A 27631-nucleotide genomic window follows, 5' to 3' on the forward strand; every position below is an offset into this window, starting at 1 on the left:
GGCATATAGGCAGTTTTCCCTCGCTCTGTACGTGAATGGCATAGGAAAGAACATAATGCTGGTACATTGTAACCTACGTCTGGCAAAATGCAATGTTTCTGTAAAGGAAATGAAGAATAAGGGGGTGTTGTGTTGTTGTTGTTGTTGTTGTTGTTGTTGTATTCAGTCCGAAGACTGGTTTGATGCAGCTCTCAATGCTACTGTATCCTGTGAAGCTTGTTCATCTCCGAATGACTACTGCAACGTACATCTTTCTGAATCTGCTTACAGTATTCATCTCTTGGTCATCCTCTACAATTTTTACCCCCACACTTCCCTCCAATAATAAATTGGTGATCCCTTAATGTCTCACTATGTGTGCTACACCCGATCCCTTATTTTCTAGCCAGATTGTGCAACGATTTTCTTTTCACCCCAGTTCTATTCAGTACCTCCTCATTCCTTACGTGATGTACCCATGTAACCTTCAGCATTCTTCTGTAGCATCACATTTGAAAAGCTTCTATTCTAGCCAAACTGTTTATAGTCCATATTTCACTACCATACACGGCTATACTCCATACAAATGATTTTAGAAAATACTTCAACACTTAAATATGTATCCAATGTTAACAAACTTCTCTTCTTCAGAAACGCCTTTCTTGCCACTGCCAGTCTACATTTTATATCCTCTATACTTCGGCCATCATCAGTTCTTTTGCTGCCCAAATAACGAAACTCACATACTACTTTAAGTATCTCGTTTCCTAGTACGATTCCTTCAGCACCACGATGATTTCAATCGATTACATTTAATTATCCTTCTCTTGCTTTTGTTGATGTTCATCATCTATCCTCCTCTCAAAAAATTTTGCCCATTCCGTTGAAATGCTCTTCCAAGTCCTTTGCTGTCTCTAACTGAATTACAATGACATCGGCAGACCTCAAAGTTTTTATTTCTTCTCCCTGAACTTTATTTCCTACTCCAAATTTTTCTTTGGTTTCTTTCACTTCTTGTTCAATGTACAGATTGAATAACATCGGCGATAGGCCACAACAGTGTCTCACTCTCTTCTCAGCCACTGCTTCCCTTTCATGCTCCTCGACTCTTGTAACCGCCATCTGGTTTCTGTACTGTAGTAAATAGCCTTTCGCTCCCTGTATTTTACCCCTGATAACCTCAGGACTTCGAAGAGTACTCCCGACAATATGGTCAAAAGCTTTCTCGAAGTCTAGAAACGCTATAAACGTGTTTGTCTTTCCTTAACCTGTCTTCTAAGATAAGTCGTAAGGTCAGTAGTGCCTCGCGTGTTCCTTCATTTCTCCAAATTGATCTTCCCAGAGCTCAGCTTCTAACAGTTTTTCCATTCTTCTGTAAAGAATTCGTATTAGTATTTTGCAAATATGACTTATTAAACTGATAGTTCGGTAATATTCACATCTGTCAGCACCTGCTTTGTTTGGAATTGGAATTATTATAGTCTTCTTGAAGTTTGAGTATATTTCGCCTGTATCATACATCTTGTTTACCAGATGGAAGAGTTTAGTGATGGCTGGCCCTCCTAAGGCTGTCAATAGTTCTTGAGAAATTTTGTCTACCGCCGGGGCGTTGTTTCAACAGTGCTCTGACAAATCCTTCTCGCAGTATAATATCTCCCATCTTATCTTCATCTACGTCCTCTTCCATTTCATAATTCAATCATCTCCAACACTTGGTTTAAGAATCGTGAAAGAAGGTTGTATACGTGGAAGAGACCTGGAGACACCAGAAGGTTTCCAATTGTTTATATAATGGTAAGACAGAGATTTCGGAACCATGTTTTAAATTGTATGAGATTTTCGGGGGCAGATGTGGGCTCTGAGCACAATTTACTGGTTAAGAACTGTAGTTTGAAACTAAAGAAATTTCAAAAAGATGGGGAATTAAGGAGATGTGACCTGGATAAGTTGAAAGAATCAGAAGTTGTTGAAAATTTCAGAGGGAGCATTAGGCAACGTCTGACTAGAACAGGGGAAAGGAATACATTACAAGACGAATGGGTAGCTTTGAGAGATGAAACAGTAAAGCCAACAGATGATCAAATACGGTATAAGACAAGGCCTAACAGTTACACATTTCTATTCACTGGATGAGGTATTAAACTGCTATTGAGGCCTGCGGCAAATAATACAGTAAGTATTGAATGTAATTGATAACAGGAGAAAATACAAAAATGCAGCAAATGGAGCAGACGAAAGGGAATACAAACGTTTAAAAAATGAGACTGAAAGGAAGTGCAAAATGGCTAAGTAGGAATGGCTTTAGGACAAATGTAGGGATTTCGAATATAAAGATAGACACCCCCCTAAAATAAATTTAAAGAGGACTTTGGAGAATACGGAAGCAGCTGTACGAATATCAAGAGTTTAGATGGAAAACGAATCCCAAAGAAAGAAGGGAAAGCTGAAAGAAGTATATGGAGGCTCTATACAAGGGAGATGATGAAAACGATAGTGCGACCAATTCTAGTGTATTGTTCCAGTGGGAGGAGTCCGTATCAGGTAGTCATACAAGGGATTTCGAAAGAATTGTTCTGCAAAATACTTTTGTAGAGGTAAAGGCAGCTTTTTGATTTAGGATGATCTACAGTAAGATTAAATGTGACAAGTTAAAATTATATTAGGACAGAATCACAGCATAAATTTGTGCAGGCTTCAATAGCAATTTAGTAGCTCATCCACTGATCCAGTGAACAGAAATGTGTAGCTACTGCAGGGCAAGACATCGGTACTTTTGGAACATCTATCGTAAAATACATGTAAATATTCGCCCCTCCTCCTTCTTCTCTTTGCCCCAGCCTCTCTCTCTCTCTCTCTCTCTCTCTCTCTCTCTCTCTCTCTCTCTCTCCCCTTCCCCCTCCCAGTTCCCCTCTCAACTGACACTGTCATGAAACGGAAATGAGCAAAATCTGTCGTGAAAACTCTAATATTTCTCTGAAAAAAATTTAGGAGCCCTCAAATGGAAACTAACATTGATGAGTTTAGCATTAAAGCTGCAAATGATAGAGAGAAACTTGGTGTGAACCCGCGGTCACATTTAAAAATATCCGCGGATACGTATGAAGCAAAAAAAGTCTGAGTATATATTATTTCAAAGAAACCGCGGAGCAAAAGACGTAACGCTCGGTAGTCCAAATCATGTCGTATCTACCGGCCGCTACCTCTGAGAAATGTGATGAGACTTCCTTACCTAGTGGAAGTAGTTTCGTATCCCGGATTGTAAGATTGATTTGGTAGGCTGAAGTACGTTACTGCTCGAAATTACATTCTTAGCAAATTCAATGTGATCGTTAAGGCAGAACTTGAAAAATGTACCGTTCTAGAAAAACACTGTACGCGTGGTTACGACGCATGCCGCTCTCACTTTCCATCTGATTCACGAATGCCAGTTGAGAGAAGGTCCTTACATCTATGAAGGAAAACGCACTATGCTGTTTTAGTGAAGCCCTTTCTTTGAACAGACCCCATCAGTAAGAGTTGATAGCCATCCACAACAGCACTGTTCACTCCGTTACGAGAAGCAGTGGCAATTCTACTAAGTGCTAAGAACTAAATGAATGTGAAAATCTTGTTGAACATTGAGTTTCAACGTCGTTCTAGATGTAGAGGAAAGTTCTCTAAGGGGTTTCTGACGTCACTCAAGGTCAAAAATTTGGGCCATACCGACAATTTAGACCATATAAAAAAAACGCGTTAAACGCATTTTTTTTTTTTTTAAACTGAGGCGTCAAAGAATACGTCCTACTACATTCACATGACGTAAGGAACAAGAAGTAGAGCTTTGAGGTGAAGAAATTCTTTGTGAAGTTTCTTTATTAACAACTCCATAACACAATGGAAAATAGTTGTGCCATCATAGTCGCTATTTGGAGGTCCCTGTGTAAACGTGCGTAATGGCAGCGTCTCATTTTCTTTAGCAGTCACATAGGGCAGTAGACAGCGAAGTCACCAGCGCAGCAGCTCTATCTCAGTTTTCATACGCAAGCATGGAACGAAGTGCCCCTACTTCTGCTAAATAAAGGAGTCCAGTATCACCTACAAGACTATGCGAAACGTTGGAAAATGAGTGTGGCGGAAGATAATTAAGCGAATGATATCTTCCAATACAAAATTTCTCCACGATATTTCACCTAAATGTTGCCAATGAACAGTTATTACCTCCTTTATATTGTTTATCATTTTATTTATACTTAATTCTTAGCTGCGGGGCACCGCCAATGGCGGCTTAGTGGCGAATGTGAATTGAACCTAGAAGCACACAAGAAAAGGAAATTACTTTGACGAAGTACAGAGAAACTGAATAGTGAACAACATTCTTCAAAGATTACGAAAAAAGACGAAATTTATTCGAATATGCCATTAACTTCAAGGATTAAATACTAATTATGGTGGAGAGGGGTGGGATAGGGAAGTGGCTTGCGCTGCACTGTTTATCATCCAAGGGTTCGTCAAAAGTGGTTTATTTATTTGCTGTTTTCTTTTACTCAGTTATTTAGATTCTAAACCAGACCGAAAGAAAGTTGAACTGATAGCAGAGGAGTGTAACTGAGACAGAGAGAAGAAGAGTAAGTACATGTTAAGGAAGGGGGAGGGATCTACTATCTACTTACTATTGCTTTGACCTCTGGCACGCAGACATACAAATATACTCATCGGGAATCCAGAATGCACGTGCCACTGAATTATACCAAATTGCTACACCACAGATCGTGTGATTCATAATTATACACTACGCAACGTAGCCTTCCGTTAGACTACTGTCCTTTTAGTTTGAAGTAATTTTTTTCTCATTTGTTCTGGATTTTTAAGCACTTGCTCGTTGAGATATATCTCAGCTCGGGAATCAGATGGATTGTGTTTCATTCTTCTTTCCCCCTACGAGGCTGAGAATGTTGGGAGAAGTGTGCTTGCTAGGGTTTCACGAAGTTCTTCCTGATCTTCGCCGAAGTTCATCTCCTAGCTGCTTCCGGAAGGGCGTTTCAGTTGTGTGTTTTCTGTACGTACGGCGTGTTGTCATAATGTACGGCTTCTTCAGGAATAACCTAAAACTGGATGCATCGTGTACGGAGATGTAAATCTGTTACTTTAATCCCTGCGCCAGTAAGCTCGATCAAATCCATTGCTGTTGTAGTTGTCACGTAATTGTTTTATCTGATCAAGATGCACGTGAACACTGAGACTCGCCAACATACTGAATCAAAGGATGCAAGATCCACAACAGGCGGACGCATGGCAACGCTGTGACCTAATTACGCGTGAGTCCAGCAACTCGGGCGGAAAACGAAAATTTCGAAATGTCTCACTAGCCAACGTAAAGAAACAAACAACGTGGACACAAACCTCTGAAATAAGAATGGTGAAGGAAAGAAAGGGAAACTGGCACCTACGCATACCAATTCTCAATAATGGTGCATACATTGTTCATATAAGGAGGAGAACCATATGCTACACTGTCAGTGTTAATTTGCAACCAAAAGCAGATCTGAAAACCACATTTGCATCTGCTATTATTCATTTCTCGGTATTATCGCCTTTTTCAAAACATATCTAGACAGAATACGTGTTGCAGCAGCTGTTATGCCATGTTAGGGTTATCTGGTATGCTGAGGTCGCACCACAAGCCCACGAGTTCGTCTTTACTGAACACAGAGAAGCAACGGAAAATATATCTTCAGGGAACGCTAATTTCGCACGCATTGAGTCTTTCAGTTGGTCCGTGAGGTGTGTCCGGATGGCTAACCGGACAGAGTGCTCCTCATGAGAGGCAGGTGTCCGGGTATGATCGCAGACTGACACACAGGTTTAGCTTGTCAAGTATTGTTCAACTGAGAAGGACGTACGCAGCCTCAGATTGCGGAATTGCCTTTATGTGTTGGTCATACCAGAAGAACAAGATTCGCTGTGAAAGTCACTTGCGAGGAACGATCACTGGAGCACTTGAATGAAACAAAATTCCTTAGTGTTACTTCACACCCCACGATGACTTAGCCGAATACCTACTCAGCCAACGCGCAAAAATGCGCCAGAAGGATACTGTACGAAACGCGAGTGTTGCTAGACGGGGATTGCAACTAAACAGAATGAGAAGAGCTCTCTCCTATCTTTGATTCTCGGCAGCAGAATACAAATACCCAGAACCGTGGATGGGTCTCCAAACGAGATTCGCCACGTCTGCAATTTACATTTTCGAGATCAAAAACTACAGCACCCAGAATGAATGAACCGAATGAATTCCAATTCTGAAGATGTACAATCAGGATGCAATGCAAAATCGTGAGACCTTGGTTTTCACCCTATTTTTCGTCAGTTTTCTGTACCAGTTTATGGCTGACTACACACGCTTCTGTCATCGTCAACAGCTTTCAACCTTCCACTCTTAAATAAACGACAACGCAGGGGCACGACACCGTCGCTCATAATATTCAGTCCGTTTGTGGCGTTCAAGTCACATGCTTGAACACATTTATTACATTTTTTGCTATGTTTTAATGCACAGTATAGGAAGATTTTGTTACGGGAGGCTGGCGGGTAGGTAGGATCACAAAGACTCATCGAACGACGTGGCAGATGGTTGTACTGGAGCAAAGAGAGACAGTGGGGCGTTGTGGCAGAGCGGTTCTAGGCGCTTCAGTCTGGAACCGCGCGACCGCTACGGTCGCAGGTTCGAATCCTGCCTCGGGCATGGATGTGTGTGATGTCTTTAGGTTAGTTAGGTTTAAGTAGTTCTAAGTTCTAGGGGACTGATGACCTCTCATGTTAAGTCCCACAGTGCTCAGAGCCATTTGAACCAAGACAGTGGGGATTCATCTACCACGCTGGACGCCAATAAGAGAATCTTTTATTATTTATATTTCCTGTTTAAATACTGATGTACAGCTCCAGCTGTGCTGATGACGTAGCTTGCTCTGAGAAATTGTTAATAATTACAATATCACTCAGTTCATCAGGAAATTATAGTTACAAATTTTAGTTACTGTCAGTGCTTATCGATGGAAAGGCTTGATCAGTCACAAGTGCACCCTGAGAGGGGAGGCGCCAAGCCACTAAGACAGCTCACTACTATACACGAATCCGTGTATAAAATATGATCTCATCTGAAGGCGGAACAGTTTGTTGAAAATGCCTCGCATGACGTACTTGTGCGATGTTGTGTTAATCCAAGGTAGTCTACAATCTGTGTGCAACACACAAACTAGTGGGTAAAGTGCAACTCCCTGTAAAGACGTGATTAATTGCTGAAGTTGCATCGGAAAACGTATTTGTGCAATCTCATATGGATTCTAAGTTGGTGTGAAGCTCTTTGTGGCTAAAATCAGTTGCCATCCCAATATTTTACGATTCTCATTCTGCTTAATCATTTAAAACTACCCGCTTGCCACGTTGTTATGCGCTGTTTAACGCACAAGCGTTAGAGCTCGCGATCGACAGAGAAGAAACCAGTTGTGAGAGCGCCTACAAGACGCGAAGTAAGCGAACTACTGGCTACTACTCAGTTACGAGAAGTGACGGGCGGACGCACTCGAGTTACGTATCTAAAGCAAACGTAGCATAGTTGTGTGTCCCCGTGTACATATTGTGGCAAACGAGATCTCTAACATTCATATCCCTGTCTGCTGTGGTAATGTTACACGTTCACAGCAGAAATTTCGCTATTAATTCCTACACCTTTGAGGTTTTTGCCTCAAAAATCTTGTTAGAGAATGGATTTCACATTTGGCACGATTTTTAACTGTAGCGTTAATTTTGAAATAAATTTTGAAATAAAAACAATATGACTTTATCGCTTTCACGGCACTAGGCATATTGAGCTACTAATTGCTATTCTGTGTCTCTTCCCCCCCCCCCTTCCCCCCTCCAGCACCATCTTTCGCCATACCACGAGTCAAGTGGCTAAATTGGGCTAACTGCTTTACTTGATAGCTGACCTTAAGTGGAATGACCACATAAAACAAATAGTGAGAAAAAGCTGACGCCGGACTCAGATTCATATGAAGAACCTTAAGGAAACGTAGCTCACCCACGAAGGAAGTGGCTTATAAGGCGTTTTTTCGACCCATTCTTGAGTGTTGTTCCATCTATCTGGGATCCTTACCAGATAGGACTGATAGAAGAGATGGAGAATATGTAACGAAGAGCGGCACGTTTCGTCACGGGATCGTTTAGTCGGCACGAGAGCGTTACGGAGATGCTCAACAAACTCCATTGGCAGACGTTACGAGAGAGGCGTTGTGCATCACGGGGATATTTACTATTGAAATTTCGAGAGCGCACTTTTCGGGAACAGTCGGACAACATATTACTGCCGGCAGTGGTGGCCGAGTGGTTCTAGGTGTTACAGTCTGGAACCGCGCGACCGCTACGGTCGCAGGTTCGAATCCTGCCTCGGGCATGGATGTGTGTGATGTCCTTAGGTTAGTTAGGTTTAAGTAGTTCTAAGTTCTAGGGGGACTCATGACCTCAGATGTTAAGTCCCATAGTGCTCAGAGCCATTTGAACCATTTGACCCTGTCGTTATAAGACCCCATCAGACATTCACGTTGAATGAAACCCAAAGGAACCCTGCGTCTAGTCACCATACAGTGACCATAACTTGACTCCTCCAAATGCGAGTCTATTACGCCACTTGGTTCGATATTTTCCAGTAATAACTTACACATGACTCATGCTGTATATTGCAGATGTGATACTGTATTTCAGTCAAAACAATTTATATATTTATATTAATCTCTAGAACTTGTGTATTTATGTGCACCACAGCAAAAGACCATTTGAACCAACAAAAATGGTTCAAATGGCTCTGAGCACTATGGAACTTAACATCTTAGGTCATCAGTCCCTTAGAACTACTTAAACGTAACTAACCTAAGGACATCACACATATCAATGCCCGAGATAGGATTCGAACCTGTGACCGTAGCAGTCCCGCGGTTCCGGTCTGTAGCGCCTAGAACCGCACGGCAACCGCGGACGGCTTTGAACCAACATATTACTTTCCTCCACATACGTCTCGTGTAATGAACAAGAGGAGAAAATTCGAGAAATTAGAGCCAATACAGAGACTTACCGACAATCATTCTTCCCACGCGCTATTCGCGAGTGGAACAGAGTTGGAGAGCTAGGTTACTGATACAGAAAGTACTCTCCGCCGCACGCTATTAGGTGGCTTGCGGAGTATGACGTAGATTAAGTACATACTTCGCAATGTGTACAGCCAGAGTTTGCCACACAAATAAATAAATCCCGGCATAGTAGTGTAAGCTGGCCGGGCTGGGTGGCACCCGACGTTGACAGGAGCCGCGGTCAGGGGGGCGAGATAAGTGGCGGCGTTTCGTCGGCGGAGCTGAGTGACGTGTGCGTCAGAAGCGCACGTATCGACGAGCTGCCAAGCGCGGGAACCTGCCGCCGGCACCCTGTGGCTCGTGAAAAAAAAAAAAAAGAAAAAAAGAGGACACGCTCTCCACCACCCGGACCCTGTCGCCGAGAAGCCACTGCGCTTGTCATCCGCACCACAAGATACATAAATTTCAATTAGAACTCGACCAAACTTTTGCGATTTTTATGCCTGTCCGACATCGTGTTCACGCCGTCAACACGAAATGACAGCGACGGCGGTTAAATGCACTTGGAGAAGCGATACGCAGCGGCCTTATAAAGTTAACCATACTGTCATTGTGTAACACGGGCATCATTTGTTGAATGACGGAATCAAATGAGAAAGCGAATTTCTGATCAGCGTCTGGACCATTTTAAGAATAGTGTAACTTACAGAATGAGATTTTCACTGTGCAGCGGAGTGTGCGCTGATATGAAACTTCCTGACAGATTAAAACTGTGTACCGGATCGAGACTCGAACTCGGGACCTAGGTCCCGAGTTCGAGTCTCCGTCCGGCACACAGTTTTAATCTGTCAGGAAGTTTCTTAGTGTAACTTATTTGCGAACTAGCAGCACGCTGCAGATGAAAAATTGGTCCGCTATATTTTTATAATTGAAATACATGGTTGTACCTGTTATTTCTTGATGATGATTAGCTTCGGGCACCTATGTCCATTTTAAAACCATCCACAAAGAAAATTACAGTTGGCATGACAATTTTATATAAACGACGCATAAATATTTGCAAAAAAATGACTCAAATGTCTCTGAGCACTATGGGACTTAACTTCTGAGGTCATCAGTCCCCTAGAATTTAGACCTACATAAACCTAACTAACTTAAGGACATCACACACATCCATGCCCGAGGCAGGATTCGAACCTGCAACCGTAGCGGTCGCGCGGTTCCGGACTTGTAGCGCCTAGAACCGCTCGGTCACTCCGGGCGGCACATATTTGCAATACAGTTATATTACACTAGTATACATGTAAGGTATGATCTGGTCATTTAGTTTTATGAGATGCCTTACTAGTCTTACTTTTTAGTCTTTGTGCGTAACAAGAAGTTTAATCTGCAAGACGAAAGTATTTGTTACTTTTTTAATGTTCTGTACTTCAAAAACTTTTTAAAAATGCATTTTCTCGTTTCATGTGGCTTTCGTCAATCCGCGGTGCTTGTCGTTTCAATATTGGATGTGCTGTCACATTAGTTGCGTTATGGATTTCATTCTTAACAAAAAGAGATCTAATTTTTGCTCTTTAGAGGACAGTACGTAAAACTAAGTAAATGGCTTGTCTATGGGCGATTTACAGTATGCTGGTTGTTTGTTTCTACTTTTGAGTCCTTGTGCTTAGTGCCGCACGTTGTGTTTTAATTTTTGATTATCAAACATAATTTTCGCTCATTGTACGTAAAGCTGTGTTACTGTGTTTTACATGGAAGTAAGACAATTTTCTTTTACATTAGAGGACTGAATATCAGCTAATGTATTACTCTTGAGATGATCTGCTTAGGGGGCAGTCTTCTTGTAAATTGGCAGGTTAATTTATTTTTGGAGCGGTGGGCTGCCGCACCTTTTGGTTTTGAGTTGTACTAAAGACATGTAACTTTTTTAGGGACTGTCCATAACTCATAACAGTATAACTGCTGAACGTAGCTAATTAAACTGCAGCTTCTTCTGCAAGTGACGTCGTGTCATGGCATAACGCATAGCAATTTGGTGTAATTCGACCAACTGGAGACCAATGAGTGATCTCAGAAAAAAATATTTATATTGTACTGTTTTTAGATATATATTAAGTGAACGAAAGGAAAAAAGAATATATATAGTTTAGTCAGAAAATATTTAACCTTGACGAGCGCTGTTCTCAACGGCTCAAATGACTCTGAGCACTATCTGAGGTCATCAGTCCCCTAGAACTTAGAACTACTTAAACCTAAGTAACCTAAGGACAACACACACATCCATTCCCGAGACACGATTCGAACCTGCGCCGTAGCGGTTGCGCGGTTCCAGACTGAAGCGCCTAGAACCGCTCGGCCAATGCTCTCAACGGGTTTTACCTAGTAACCTCTGGTGTCTCTACACACCAGTTCTCCACTGTCTGTCCTATTTGGTCTACTTACTGTTGTTAAGTCGGTAATAGTGCCGCTTTGATCGTCACCGATGGACAATTCTTGTACATTGGATTTCGTGACAATACAATCACATGATGCGGTATGTAACTAGTGAGGCAACTCATAAAACCAAATGACAACGACATACCTTATATGTAACGTCATTGTATTGCAAATATGTATGCCTCTTTTGTATAGAACTGTCATGTCAAATGTAATTTCCTTTGCAGGATGGGTTGAAAGCCGGCCGGGGTGGCCGAGCGGTTCTAGGCGCTACAGTCTGGAACCGCGCGACCGCTACGCTCTCAGGTTAGAATTCTGCCTCGGGCATGGATGTGTGTAATGTCCTTAGGTTAGTTAGGTTTAAGTAGTTCAAAGTTCTAAGGGACTGATGACCTCAACAGTTAAGACCCATAGTCCTCAGAGCCATTTGAACCATGGGTTGAAAATGGACATAGATGTCCGAAACTAGTCACAAATCAAGAAATAGAAAAGGTAATTCTTATGACGGAGCTACAACAATTTATTTCAGCGTAGCTTATATTGTGCTCCGATTTTTTACCGCGGATGCGAATTGAGTCTGCCACTTTATGCTGGAATTGAAACAGCAATCGAAGCAGTGATTACAAGCCAGTGGCTCCGCGCGAAACAGGGCGAACTCGATTTCATCTGGCGGAAGGTCAACGCCAGTGTTTTCTCGGGTGCAAAAGTAGCAAACGGTAAAATGTAATTTCTGGAACAACTGAATCAAAAAAATGTGAAAATGGAAAAAAAATCAGGTCACTGGACCTGACCATAAAGAAGCTTTGGTCCTGGAGAAAATGAGGGATTGGAAGTGCGAACTGCTGTAACGTCAACTCTCTTAACCAAATTTTGTACTTTCTGACTTTCATTAAACCCTCTCACAAAAGGAAATTAGTTATGGACAACGTTGACTTGAAGAGATTCTTCGGCGCTGGCGGGTATTTTGCAGACGTTTAGGCGTGAAATCTAGTCCGTAAAATAAAAAAATAAAAAACACGTTGGACGAAATGTATTATCCTACAAGGGGAATACCCGCAAAATACGACCTTTTTGAACCAAAATATTCAGTATTCCTTCGCGGGCTGAAGTTTTCATTCTGCCATTATATCCAAATGAAATCATATGATTCAAACTAGTCTCTTCCTTGAAATGAGTTCAACGTCTCAATCATAAGAGCCGTCTTAAAGACTACAAAAAGTTATTTTCTACTTATAAAAGGAAAACTTCCTTTCCCGTTGCCTCAATATTTTATGCGTTACGGCTTTAGTGCGAGTAAGGCTATTTCGAGCTTCACATGTCCGTACATCTGAAGTCTGTAGGAGTTCTTTACCCCCCTTCAGTTAAGACACAAATGAGAATTACTTCGTTTATTTTACCGCTGCAAATTGAAGCGCAGACTTCCTTTTCGCAGCAAGACGTGTTATTTAAATGCGACATTTACACGCATACCTAAAGCATTGCACACTTAGTGCATTTCTTCACAACGCGGATAACGATAACTGTGCGCGGATCGCACAGCAGGCCAAATGCTGGAATAGAGGCCAGTCAAATTTCCTCCTCGCCAGTCAAGGCCACAAGTAAGTGGCCTATGAAGCTGCAATCGACTCCGTACAAACAGATGTGAACTGCGAACACAGTCCCATAGTCTTATGCTGACGTGGAACGCCATTTCATTGGAGCGAAACTGGCGAGAGACTATTTAAAACTGATTTTTTCTGAAACCTGTGTCAAGTTCACATAATATTCAAGCAATTCGCTGAGAACGCCCTTAAGCAGCAGCATTCTCACTTGCCCCAACAGCTACGGCACTGCTCGCTCCTGGTAAATACGCAGAGGACGATGTCACACTTCTCCAATGAAAAGGTGCTAGTTGTCGTGGTACGTTAACTGGGCAGCGTTGCATGTAGCGCGATCTGGACGGAACAATCGTCCGTAACCGGGGCAAAATCTTACAGAATCAGTCGTAATCCTGCGAGCTCCCCAAAATTATTATTGAGAAGTGCTTCTTAGAAATTTGTGGACAAAACCATCTCTTCACACTGCATCAGTTTTCTCGGTAACACGAATACAGAATTTCACAAAACAGGGTAGGAAAAGGAATAGGGTGTCTAACCACAACCTAAGGCTAACTAGACCTACGAGGGGTGTTCAATAAATAATGCAACACCTTTTTTTTGAAAGTAGGTTGGTTTTATTCAGGATTCCAGTGCATCATAGTATTACCCAGTCTTTTGACTACAAAACAGTATTTTTCAACATAATCTCCGTTCAGTGCGACAGCCTTACCCCACCTTACTGAGAGGACCTATATGCCCGCCCGGTACCACCCTGCTAGTCGACGTCAAAGCCAAGTCTTGCCGGAAGTGTGCCAACGTTACCAACATACACGTCCAGTTGTGCTGCGGTGTGTTTGTTTGTGATACGTCGATCAGCATGAATGAGAGTATGCGCACGTTCCAATCTTACACGAGTCACAGCTGAGTGCGGCCGGTGGGTACACAGGAGATGGGATATATTAACGGGACCCTGGCAACATCGTGGTGACGACTATTTGTTTCTCCACTGCGACTGGAATTTGATATTTTAGAGTCGACTTCCATAGCGTAACTGCAATGTCGTGAGACTCTCCCACAGGGTTGGGTAGCACAAAAGGTATGCAATGAAACCAACGCTATGTTTTCCGTATGTGGCTAAAGAGGTATTTGAATATCACAGACTTTATGACATTTCACGTAACAAATTACTGTTTAACGTCTCGTCGACGACGAGATCGTTACTGACGAGGCATATCTCGGACGGGGAAGAAGATCAGCTATGTCCTTTTCATAAAGACCATTCTTACCGCTGCGCCCCTTTGCGCGGTGTATCAGGTGCAAGACACCAGGCGAAAAAGTGCAGCCTTTCTCAGTACGGAATGAAAAAGAAGTCGTCGACATCATTTATCTCTCAGTATTTGAGACATGCTACACAATAATCCCAGTAACTTAGACTTGGCTGTAAATCACACGACTATTACAGAACGGAACAAAGTTCGATAGATATTTGCAATCAACGTTTCATCACCGTCCTACCACGTAAGGACTCGACGTTGCCTTAACTGAGCAGCTATTGTCTTTGACGTTATTAATGTTTGTGAAAGGTCGTCTCAAACTGAAAAACGTCTCACATCTTATTAACACATTAAAAACTGTGCAAATCGCTAAAGCGTGGCAGAGGGTTGTTTTCACTCTCACCTACTGTCCCTCTACCCAATTTGGACTGTGTAAATAATTACTACTTACACAAGTCACTTCGGTACATTCTATATTTAAGGTAATCTCGTATCATACGTCAGCAGGATGAGCGGGATCACATCATATCCTCCTTTCACTGACCGAATGCCGGTTCCTGAAAATTTTCAGGAAATTTTTAAAATGAATACTCGCATCTCCCTTCGATACTTCACCAGTTCAGACTAGTCGGGATTTTCGCAACATATTCCTTCCGTACAGGAAGCCTATATTCACATTAACATGGTTTCCATCTCCTAGTATTTTTACAGTATATTACCAGATACCGACTTCCGGAACACGCTGAATGTTTTCGACCACAGTTGACTGATTCATTGTCTCTCTCTCTCTCTCTCTCTCTCTCTCTCTCTCTCTCTCTCTCTCTCTCCTCTCCAAGGATTGAAACCGATCTATACGCCTTCCGCAACTTTTACCTATTCAACAGCCGAAATCCGCATCCAGCACCAGACCTGCGATTTCTTCTCTACAGCTCCCCCCACAACACAGCGGTAATCCATATTGTAGGTCTGTAGCAACGATACACTAAAAGAGTACCATCAAATTTGTATTTAAAAAATTGCAGAAAGGTAACTTATCATCTTAAGCACTCTAACTTGCAGAAGGATGACGAAAAAGAGTTTAAACAGAACAATGTGAATTGCATACTTTTTTTTCCTTTTAACGTACATTACTTGATTTTTCGTTGACTTTGTCAGTTAGGCTACATAAAGCAATAATTTACATTTTTGTGAATTTGGTAACAACATGTAATAATGCTCTTTAGCTTACAATGCTACGCTCCTAAACTACTGGTTACTAACGAGCTTCAATTGTACGTAATTTTATTCAGAAGACTTTTTTAAGCAAACGATAACGTTTAATTTTATTATGGTTGAACACCTTTGTCTTTCCGAAGTTTACTTGTCAATTTGTGGAACGGAACGATATTAGACACTATTTAGCCGATCGTAAAAGTCTGTATTATTCCCAAGTCACATACAAATATGAAAACATCACGAGTAGAGAGAATCAAAACTTTCTCACGCATCGCCGTGCTCCTAAGCGCAGGGAACTCGTCTGCCCTAATATGTATGTCCGCGCTCTTCTAGCCGAAGGGCAAGTTGCGGAATTTGGGTAGGGTGATTAATGAGACCTTACACGACATTTCATGAAACGCAGGGGTCGTATCCCCCCATTTGAACATCACGTGAGAGATCGCGGACCGGCTTCGACACCTAATTACTGGACTGAGATGGAACCATTTTTCTTTATTATCCAGTCATCTCTACTCTGCCCTGTTTTATCCTGTGTACGCCTATACCTCCAGCCACTTTTTGTAAAAGGAACTCGCAGAGAGGCAAAGAATACCACGAGAAGGCAACAAACGCAGGGCCCATATGCTAGTGATAGTGACAATAACTACGAGAGCGCGAACTGCATCCCGCTGAAAACGGCACAGCGCGCATAAAAGCAGAATGGGAATGGTGCAGGCTGCACGATGACTGCCTCCTCCGCCCCCGCAGGCGGAACGCCGTCATGTGCGTCCGCGCATGCGCAAAGACCTCGGGCGCGCACTTCAATTCGCACGCCGTGCTCATCTCCGCTCTAATATCAAGTGCTCGCTATGCGCCCCAGACAAACAGCCCACGCATATACAAGAGCCAAAGGACGCCCTGACAAGCGAGAAGGAAACGAGATAGAGCGAGAGGGGAGAGGGAGAGGGGGGAGAGAGAGAGAGAGAGAGAGAGAGAGAGAGAGAGAGGATGTAACTGGTGGAGAATGTGCCGGTGGAACGGTGGAAATGGAAGGGGTAGAGGGGAAGGGCCGCCGTGCAGCAAATGTGTGCTAAACTGTACGGTAAGTCTACGTTTATCTGTATAAAGACGATCATCAGATTTCGTAGCTAAACAAATGCACACAACTCATCGGCAGTTTCGTTGGTTAGTCTCCAATGACATACATGTGTTATGGTTTTAACACACATAACATAGTTTAGTCTCTCCATCGTTTCGACGATGGTATCTCCGAGGCGCAAAGCCGCAATCTAGTTCACAATGTGAAAGATAGGCTGCACATTATTGGTGTTGATCATTCACGCAACATACGAGGGAATTTCAAAAAGTAAGCTGCGTATTATTTTGGCAGGCCAATTAACTTTTACTGAATTCAGCTTTGCCCTTCAAAGTGACGCGGTTACATAACAGTATACCGTCGGAATGTTCCTTCAGTCATCCAATTCATCGACGACAGAAATCGCCTCCTTCATCAACGAGCCATTCGAGGACCGATGTGTGAACGTCTGCATCGTTGCAAAAATCAGCGATCGCTGCGAATCAGTTCCTAGATTGCCTAGATATTGTCTGCTGTCGATGTCGATGGCCTTCCTCCCAGATCAGCATCCCCTAAGCCTGTGCGCCCTTGGCCAAAATCTTGGCACCACAGCAATACACTTGGACGCGACATTGCATTTGATCCATTTCCGTGAGAATTTCACGGCGAACCTGTGTGCAAATTAGACGTTTGGCACACAAGAATCTTATCCCGTGTTCAAGTTCGGATTACGTTTCCATCCCACACTGTGACGTACCCGTTATCTGCATCGCAGCAAACCTGTCTCTGCAGGAAACCGGGAACATGTACTTTCTTCTGGCAATGCGCCACTCTTGTTGCACCGTACTGTTAGCGCGGAACTTATTTTCTGGAGTCCCCTCGTACATGATCGATTTCGGAATACACATTCCATTCTGAGAGGTATTTGGGAAACAATCGCATCTTTGAAGATACAATGAAATACTTCCATGCATGGACACGTGAGAACCACTGGTGTCCAGCCAGACCGATTTTACCTACTTGCTAAAGCAGAATGGCACGATACTGGTGGTTGTCGTCCGCGTAACGACCTGTTTCACTGAATCACAAACCATTTGACTGGTTTCCCAGACACATCCGATGATGCAACGTGTATTCCGACATCTATCATATATGTAGTACGCATAACGAACATCCATAAGGTGCATGCAGCACATTTATTTCCTTGATCACTTAATTTCACCCACACTTTGGTTCTAGGCGCTACGGACCATGTGCGTCCGCTGTGTGGTACCTGATACTTCTTAACAGTCGACATTAATTTCGTTGAGAGCTGCACTGTTGCAGTATTCTTAAGTATCCCGCACTTGGCGAGTGCTAAGGCAGAGATGTCGCCACATCTGACGAACTAAAGAACGGTTTGTTTCAGGACTCGTCGACTAGAGGTCGTTAGAGACGGATCAGTAGCCCGGATGTAACGAGGATACAGGAAGTATACGGCCGCGTTCCTGAGACAGTGATCAGTCCAGTGTTCACATCAGACAATGTACGGGAAATCACAGAAAGCCTATGTCTGGACTGCCGATCGTTGATTTAAATTCTATTAGTGCAGCATACAAGACCACTGCCGTAACTACTGCGTGGCCTCCATCGGCGCGTCAAAGTGAGTTTCTTGGGGATAGTGAACGAAGTTTCTGTGCTATTTATGCTACGTCGCACTACAAGATGATGACGACGACGACGGCGACGGCGGCGACGGCAGCGACGACGACGGCGACGGCGACGGCGACGACGACGACGGCGACGGCGACGGCGACGACGGCGACGGCGACGATGACGACGATGTAAATCTTGTAGTGGTTTACATTTAGATAATTTTACTGCGAATCCTATTTCAGATAGTAAAAGTGAATGTGAGCCTGAGAAAACAGCGTTACCAGAGCGTTCGTGCATATATAGGAAAATTATTTGTTTTAGTAGTTCCGCGGCACCGATATGTAGTATCGATTCATGTCGACACGACACAGTGATAACTCTTAATGGAACAAAGACCATCATCGCAGGGAGATATAAAATACATTATGAAAACTCACACCTTGCACGGTTGCATTCCAGGTAACAAATAAGCCTGCTCCCATTAAAAGTGTTTGAAAACATCCTGTAAGCTAATTTATTAACTTTATAAATTTTTCGTTGTCTTGAGTGGATAGTTGGGAGTTGCTGTCAACAACGGTCTTAATCACGGTAAGTATTAGAGTAGAATACTACCGTTGAAGTATAAATTTACATAGTGCGTGTTATATCTCGCGTGATTCTGTTCTTACTTCCTGAAAACTTGTCACTATGTCATACTGATTTAAGTCGATATTTGGTTGGTTGTTTGGGGAAGGAGACCAGACAGCGTGGTCATCGCTCTCATCGGATTAGGGAAGGATGGGGAAGGACGTCGGCCGTGCCCTTTCAGAGGAACCATCACGGCATTTGCCTGGAGTGATTTAGGGAAATCACGGAAAACCAAAATCAGGATGGCCGGACGCGGGATTGAACCGTCGTCTTCCCGAATGCGAGTCCAGTGTCTAACCACTGCGCCACCTCGCTCGGTAAGTCGATATTTAATGTTGGCGTTGCGGAAGTGTCAAAAACTATTTTATGAATAGTGTACTTACAGGGTGACAATTATTGAACTATGTGAAATAAAATCGTCATAACTTCTGAACGGTTTGTGTTAGGACGTCCAAACTGCACGGCTGGCCGTGGGGCATGTTGGGAATTAGTATACATATGCTGGTTTGGTTTAGTGACGAAGCCCACTTTCATTTTGATGGATTCGCCAATAAGCAAGATTGGCGGATTTCGGGGACTGAGAATCCGCATTTCCCAATCGAGAAGTCTCTTCACCCTCAACGGGTAGCTGCGAGGTGTCAATGTCAAAAAATGGTTCAAATGGCTCTGAGCACTATGGGACTTCACATCTATGGTCAGCAGTCCCATAGAACTTAGCACTACTTAAACCTAACTAACCTAAGGACAGCACACAACACCCAGTCATCACGAGGCAGAGAAAATCCCTGACCCCGCCGGGAATCGAACCCGGGAACTCGGGCGTGGGAAGCGAGAACGCTAACGCACGACGACGAGCTGCGGGCGTGCAATGTCCAGTCACGGAATAATCGGTGCGATATTAGTTTGATGGTACGGTGACTAACGAACTGTACTTGAAGGTTTTGGATGATGATTTCATCCCCATCATCCAAAGTGACCCTGATTCCCACAAGATGTGGTCTGTGCAAGACGGAGCTCGACCCCATCGAAGCAAGGGAGTGTTTGATGTCCTGCAGGAGAACTTTGGGGACCGTATTCTGGCCTGGGGTACCCACAGGCCACTGACATGGGCCTCGATTGGGCGCCATATTCTCCGGATATGAAGAAATGCGACTCCTTTTTGTGGGGCTGTGTTAAAGACAAAGTGTACAGCAATAATCCCAAAATCATTGCTGAGCTGAAAACAGACATTCAGGAGGTCATCGACAGCATTGACGTTCCGACACTTCAGCGGGTTTTTCAGAATTTCGCTTTTCGTCTGCGCCACATCGTCGCCAATGATGGCAGACATATCGAACATGTCGTAACCTAAATCCAAATATCTGTAGTGGCGTTTAAATGATCAATAAGGCTTATGCAGGCCGTAGTTTGTAACTAATTTACCTCCTTTTCATATACACTCCTGGAAATGGAAAAAAGAACACATTGACACCGGTGTGTCAGACCCACCATACTTGCTCCGGACACTGCGACAGGGCTGTACAAGCAATGATCACACGCACGGCACAGCGGACACACCAGGAACCGCGGTGTTGGCCGTCGAATGGCGCTAGCTGCGCAGCATTTGTGCACCGCCGCCGTCAGTGTCAGCCAGTTTGCCGTGGCATACGGAGCTCCATCGCAGTCTTTAACACTGGTAGCATGCCGCGACAGCGTGGACGTGAACCGTATGTGCAGTTGACGGACTTTGAGCGAGGGCGTATAGTGGGCATGCGGGAGGCCGGGTGGACGTACCGCCGAATTGCTCAACACGTGGGGCGTGAGGTCTCCACAGTACATCGATGTTGTCGCCAGTGGTCAGCGGAAGGTGCACGTGCCCGTCGACCTGAGACCGGACCGCAGCGACGCACGGATGCACGCCAAGACCGTAGGATCCTACGCAGTGCCGCAGGGGACCGCACCGTCACTTCCCAGCAAATTAGGGACACTGTTGCTCCTGGGGTATCGGCGAGGACCATTCGCAACCGTCTCCATGAAGCTGGGCTACGGTCCCGCACACCGTTAGGCCGTCTTCCGCTCACGCCCCAACATCGTGCAGCCCGCCTCCAGTGGTGTCGCGACAGGCGTGAATGGAGGGACGAATGGAGACGTGTCGTCTTCAGCGATGAGAGTCGCTTCTGCCTTGGTGCCAGTGATGGTCGTATGCGTGTTTGGCGCCGTGCAGGTGAGCGCCACAATCAGGACTGCATACGACCGAGGCACACAGGGCCAACACCCGGCATCATGGTGTGGGGAGCGATCTCCTACACTGGCCGTACACCACTGGTGATCGTCGAGGGGACACTGAATAGTGCACGGTACATCCAAACCGTCATCGAACCCATCGTTCTACCATTCCTAGACCGGCAAGGGAACTTGCTGTTCCAACAGGACAATGCACGTCCGCATGTATCCCGTGCCACCCAACGTGCTCTAGAAGGTGTAAGTCAACTACCCTGGCCAGCAAGATCTCCGGATCTGTCCCCCATTGATCATGTTTGGGACTGGATGAAGCGTCGTCTCACGCGGTCTGCACGTCCAGCACGAACGCTGGTCCAACTGAGGCGCCAGGTGGAAATGGCATGGCAAGCCGTTCCACAGGACTACATCCAGCATCTCTACGATCGTCTCCATGGGAGAATAGCAGCCTGCATTGCTGCGAAAGGTGGATATACACTGTACTAGTGCCGACATTGCGCATGCTCTGTTGCCTGTGTCTATGTGTCTGTGGTTCTGTCAGTATGATCATGTGATGTATCTGACCCCAGGAATGCGTCAATAAAGTTACCCCTTCCTGGGACAATGAATTCACGGTGTTCTTATTTCAATTTCCAGGAGTGTAGTTCAATAATTGTCACCCTGTATCTGTAGTGAATCAGATTCCAAAACAGCGCACTTTCCGCCAACTGCTACGAGCATCTGCTAATACTGTGTTCACAGGTTAGCACCAATTTTTGTCTTTTTCCCAAGTACAATCCACACCATATGACTCATTATTAATTCTTTCTGCCATATAGTCTGTAAGTTACTCAGCAGAATTAGAAAACGATTTACCCGTTTTTCCAACGTCCTTCGCTCGCTGAATTTAAGTCATTCATATTATCTACTTTCTGGTGAACTGGCTTTTAATAACAGCGAAAAAAGATGTATTTAATGTTTTCGCATCAATCACGTAACATTCTCGTTTCCAGCTGCTAGAAATAATTATTTTTATTAATACAATTTCTTCCGCTGAAGTACCGAACATTCTATAGTCGGCAGTTTCGCTAAAGCCCTGCAGGGCTTATGGGGAACGCAAAGTTTCCGGGGAACATACATCGGAGCCCTACTTGTACACAAAATCTAGGATGGACAGCTTTATCATGCGTAAATGTTTAAATAGGAACATCATGTGCAACATTCGTCTCCACAAACGAAACAGGTTGTATTTGATTGTGCCAGAGTGTTTTTGGAAACGCAATGGAGATTGGAAATGTGGAAAGGCTCTGACGATTTCTTTCGTTGTCTTCGTGATTCACCAGAGACATTTTATCCTCACTGCATCCAGAGATTATTGCTTACATCCTTCCTTCAAGCGATGGCGTAATTAATATGATCTTGTATTTACGACTGTAAGTGAAGCTGCAAAACGCGTATAGATAGTTCACTGAAACCACTGTTCAAATTTCATGCTGTTGTTGTTCACTAAAATAATGAAACGGAAATGAACGAAAAGGGCCTACTTGCCCTTCTACTTAATTTTTTAGGTATCTAACGGTAATCCGTCTTGTACCAATCACAAGGCTCACGACAATAGTTCAGCGAGCTCTTAAAGCCGTCTCAGTATTAAGTCAACTGAAAAGTACCAGTAGCTGCGGATGAACTGCATCATTCCTTGAAGTTATGTTTCTGTTATCATATAAACTGAAAATAAAAATGAAATCTCTTTACAGGTAACAAAAATCTTGTTGAACGGGGATACTGAACACAGATCTTTGCCCGTAGAGAAGCCGACTGCTTTGCGTCGGGCCGTGTGGCGACAATATGATACAGAGCAACATGTGCAATGCAAAGATTCTAGTTCAAGTCCAGGCCCATCACACAGTTTTAATGTCATTTTAACGTACAAATTGCAAATGAGAAAGTTTCAGCCCGTTTCGCGTGCATGTAAACTCATAGACACGTGACTGTTTTGACTCCGTGCGATTTTTTAGTACTATTGCAAGAAGTATTTACAACAGTTTGTGATCGAATTATAAACTAACAGTATAACTACAAATCTTTTTTCGCTGATCTCTGCATATTTCCAAATAGGTTAAAAAGCTGAGCGTCAGCAGCACGTGGTCTTGTGATCACAGTATCTGACTTGCAATCACATGGCCCTGGGCTCGACGCTCGGCAATGGATGTGTTATCAGCATCATCGATGTGCAAGTCGCAGAAGTGGTGCCAAATAATGGAGCCTTACACCATTCGGCCGATCCACCGAGAAGGGGACTCCCGGCCAAATATTATACATGTACATTTTTTACAGAGTTGAGCAACAAGCACAGCGATGGAAACAATCAACGCATTGCATCGGCTGGCACGTGACGGGAGAGAACTAGCGACAGTGTAACGGGGAACTTCCAGTTCATTGTCGTTCTTCGCAGTCTCGTGAATACTGACACACTGACGTTCGACGAGCACAGGGTTTACGTACGTGTAGTGAACCTGTTACAGACGGCTCGATACCGCTTTTCGTGAACTTACGCCGCTTGAAGTCAAATAGACAGGATGTTCGAATTAATAATATTTCTCCAAACCTAAAAAGGCGAGTGAAATTGTTCTGAAATTTGTCGGCACGTACGTTCATATTTATAAGGCTGTGCTAAACGTGGTATCTACTCTCTGTAGCGCAGATTTCAACTACACGTAGTCGGGTGCAAGAAAGACGTGTCACACTAACACGTTCTCGGTCCTAATACCATCATGCAGACGTAGGCCTCAATGTAGGTGTTGTTTTTCCCGTACTGAACAATACACGCTTGAAAACCTTTTACACATACGCATGACACGAAGTCACTGTAGGTAATAGGAATAGATAACATTGTTGATGTTGAGACAAAAACTGTTAATGTTGCACTCAACAATATAGTTAATCCTAACTATGCCTGTTCACATACCCAGGACCAATCGGTTTTTCCGAGGGTTTATTATTATTAGAAACGGAGGGAGGTGGGGTGTAATGTTGACCACTATTTAAGGCCAAGGACGGAAAAATACATTGTAATGGACAGGGAGCAGATCTAATCACTACTGCGAAGAAATGCTAATATTTCCGATTGCACGTGTTTCTCCTGTTTGGTATTTTACAGATATTATTAAGTCTCAAAACCTGTCTTTCTTTCACAAGACAATCGCCATAATAGTATATTTCTTTTGAAAGTGTCTAATTCAGTTCCGATTTTGTCTCCAAACTTCTATGGTATTGGATTAAAACCTGTGGCACACTGAGTGAATACGATCAGGACTGTAAGTGAACAATATATTCAGTATCCAACAGCGTGCCCTGGCTGGCATATCTATGCACATACTCCCTGGAGGCAACGTAATTTGTGATAGGCAGACGTATGCAGAGGCTGTACAACCAGCTTTCGGAGCTGTGTTTGCCATCGGTAAAGATGATACTCTGCAGTTCTTGACACTGAAGTCCCAAAGCTCGAATTACGCATGTCATAAATAAACAGCTACAAATATACCGGTTGTATGAAGAGAACAAATGTTTAAGTTAATTACAGAGTAATGGTAGGAAAACACAACTGGTGTGATTTTCGTTAGCAACATTTTAAGTTCCCGTATAATTTTTGCATGCTTAAGATGAAACTAGTGAATTATGCAGATCGATTCAAGAAAGAACATTTACACATAGAAAGTAACTTCCAGCCAACTTCCCTGTGAAAACATTGTGATGCTCGCAGCTTTTAAGCAGACAGGTTCATTAAAGGAAATCATCGATTACTGCAAGCGAGAAGTAGCATCAGATGAATCAATTTCCAAGCTCGTTTTCAGGTAACGTCTGCGTAAAAATATTTAATAGAGGAGTTCCCATACCACATGTGTCTGTACTTCAAATTAAGATTGCACGAAGGTTGACGTATATACAGCAGAAATCATACGGAAAAAAAGAAACAAGCAACCTGAAATTTCGAGATTTTATGGTTCCCAGACATCATTTCGAAGAAGAGTAGGCCGTTAGTAATTGCTCTGAATGGTATTGGTGCAGCTATGATGGCACTGATCTGAAGTGTTAGCCGTTACTCATGTCCGACCTCAAACTTTGCTGCATGCTCATTGCATCGTACTACTCAACGTAAGTAGTATTGTGTGTTCACGAGTCACTGACTATGTTCAGTGGCACCAGCGTTGGAGATGTTAAAGGAACCAAGCAAAATAAAGCCTGTATCTTGCTAGTATAACCATTGATAAAGAAGGGTAACGTTGTAGCGAAAATTCTATAAAAACTTAATTTTTTGACAACACTGAAAGTTCATAACAGTCTTTGATTTATTGCACGTCACATGCGGCTCAGGTAGGTTGAAACAGATTCTGCGATTGTGCACATTTATAATGACGTTTTATTTCACCACGATGGCTAGCTTATTAAATATAGGAACACAGTTGTACGTGCAAGGCACAACATATCATTACTGTAGTTCGCCATTCTGCATCGTTTTTGTTTGTAAATATCTAGATTCGTGAGATGAGGCATATCAGCTTGGCGTTTAATTCCACCTGAGAGCATCCCTTGTCACTAAGATCCGCATTTGTGACGGATGGGTAATATAACAAACTGCTCGAAGGGTGCTGCGACGAACGCTCTTTCTTGGTTGTTATACCATACTAGCGTACAGAAAAGCATCGACAAAAGTAGTTGCAGGGGAAAAACGACCGTTCCAGTGTATACGCTGGACGTATACGTTTGTTTGTATGGGTAATGTGAAAGGTTTCATATGTAGATCAAAATTTGTCATCGGCGGCACATCAGTCCTTAGACGCAAAGAGAAGCAAGCTACGAACAGAAAAAAAGGTTCATGTCGAAGCGGTCATTTAATTTCCTACACATTCATTATATTGCAGTTTTCTTCCTAAAGCGCTATCTGACTCCGAATATTTCACTGCTTCAAATGTTGTCCAGACTACTCACAGCCTTTACATTAAAGTCTTAGAAAGAATTTCACCTGTCACTGATTATGATGAGATGGGTTAAGACCTGATACTAACCGAAAGATTTGATACTGGCATTTAAAAAAATCGCGAAGTTTACTGTTAGTTTGAAACATCAGCGCTACAGTTTTAACGTGGTCGGTAATGACAAGGTTTACTTTCCGACTTCTAGCAAAGAAAGGTGATAAGTAGATAGAGTGACTACATAATTCACGACTGATCTGCTGTGTAAATTGGGTATATGAAAAAAAAAGAAAGAGATGAAGTAGGTACTTACCTTCAGTGAAGCCATGTCAGATACGGAACGATGAGTCTGAATAGTTTCAAGTTGATCCAAGCACCAGTCCAGTTCTTCCATTGTCTCGATAGCCAGTTTCATGTAAGCGTCATCTGTGGACATGGAAACACGCTATTAGAACAACAGTAACCCGTTCCGACGATGCTATATGCAGCTGTTTGATTAATGAAAAACACATACACAATGTAGGATTATACTATATGTTACAACTGCTAGTTATAGAATGACACTACTTTGTTTACATTCACTGACAGGCAGAAATAACGGCGAGCTCTGCAGGTCGTAACAGGTTGCACTTTCGCCTTGTGACGTATACAGCTCCGCTCTCAAGGTGCGTGTAAGTGGCTTCTGCTTCCAAATTCAGGTTAAAACCGGCAGAAAGCAGCCTTTTGGCATGAAAAAATTGGGAGCAGCCGGCTACGTGGCTCGCTGTAGCTCTTACTTGTCGGTCAAATGTTCTGGCTGTGTTTTATAGTAATGTCAAAGCGAGCCTGCTCTCAATAGCGTCGATGGCTCTGAGCACTATGGGACTTAACATCTATGGTCATCAGTCCCCTAGAACTACTTAAATCTAACTAAACTAAGGACATCACACAACACCCAGTCATCACGAGGCAGAGAAAATCCCTGACCCCGCAGGGAATCGAACCCGGGAACCCGGGCGTGGGAAGCGAGAACGCTACCGCACGACCACGAGCTGCGGACATAGCGTCGATGAGACTGTGGACATGCAGCAGTGGACCTACTCTTTTCCTTTAGTGTCTACTTGCGCCGTGTGGCACCTGCAAGGAACAGCATTATCCAGTTTCTACGCTATTGGGTCGACTGACGGTGAGGAACAGATCTTCTGATTATGAAAATTTTGGAAGATCCAACGTTAGTTTCTAGAATTATTTTCTCAATTCAAATTTTGTTAAAAAAGAGGAGACTGGCGCTGCAGTCATGGACTGTGCGGCTGGTCCCGGCGGAGGTTCGAGTCCTCCCTCGGGCGTGTGTGTGTGTGTGTGTGTGTGTGTGTGTGTGTGTGTGTGTGTGTGTGTGTTTGTTTTTGTATTTAGGATAATTTAGGTTAAGTAGTGTGTAAGCTTAGGGACTCATGACCTTAGCAGTTAAGTCCCATAAGATTTCACATACATTTGAACATTTTTTGAGGAGATTGGGATTTCTTTATTGTTTAATATTACTAAGAAATTACGCAAGAAATATGGAAGGAGCGTCCGTGGCAGTGGCTACGGA

The 27631-nt window shown here is 43.5% G+C and overlaps 1 protein-coding gene across 3 annotated transcripts in view; it reads right to left on the reverse strand.

Moving 5' to 3' along the window:
• The window catches only part of LOC124721085 (cAMP-specific 3',5'-cyclic phosphodiesterase), an 836067-nt gene that overhangs the window by 247226 nt on the left and 561210 nt on the right, over window positions 1–27631 (reverse strand). For all 3 annotated transcript variants that reach the window (XM_047245894.1, XM_047245893.1, XM_047245895.1), the window contains one exon: window positions 26375–26487. In XM_047245894.1, coding sequence (XP_047101850.1) covers window positions 26375–26487 — 113 coding nt within the window. The remainder of the gene's footprint in view (window positions 1–26374; window positions 26488–27631) is intronic.

The sequence above is a fragment of the Schistocerca piceifrons genome, chromosome X, assembly GCF_021461385.2.
Source record: "Schistocerca piceifrons isolate TAMUIC-IGC-003096 chromosome X, iqSchPice1.1, whole genome shotgun sequence".
Lineage (NCBI taxonomy): Eukaryota > Metazoa > Arthropoda > Insecta > Orthoptera > Acrididae > Schistocerca > Schistocerca piceifrons.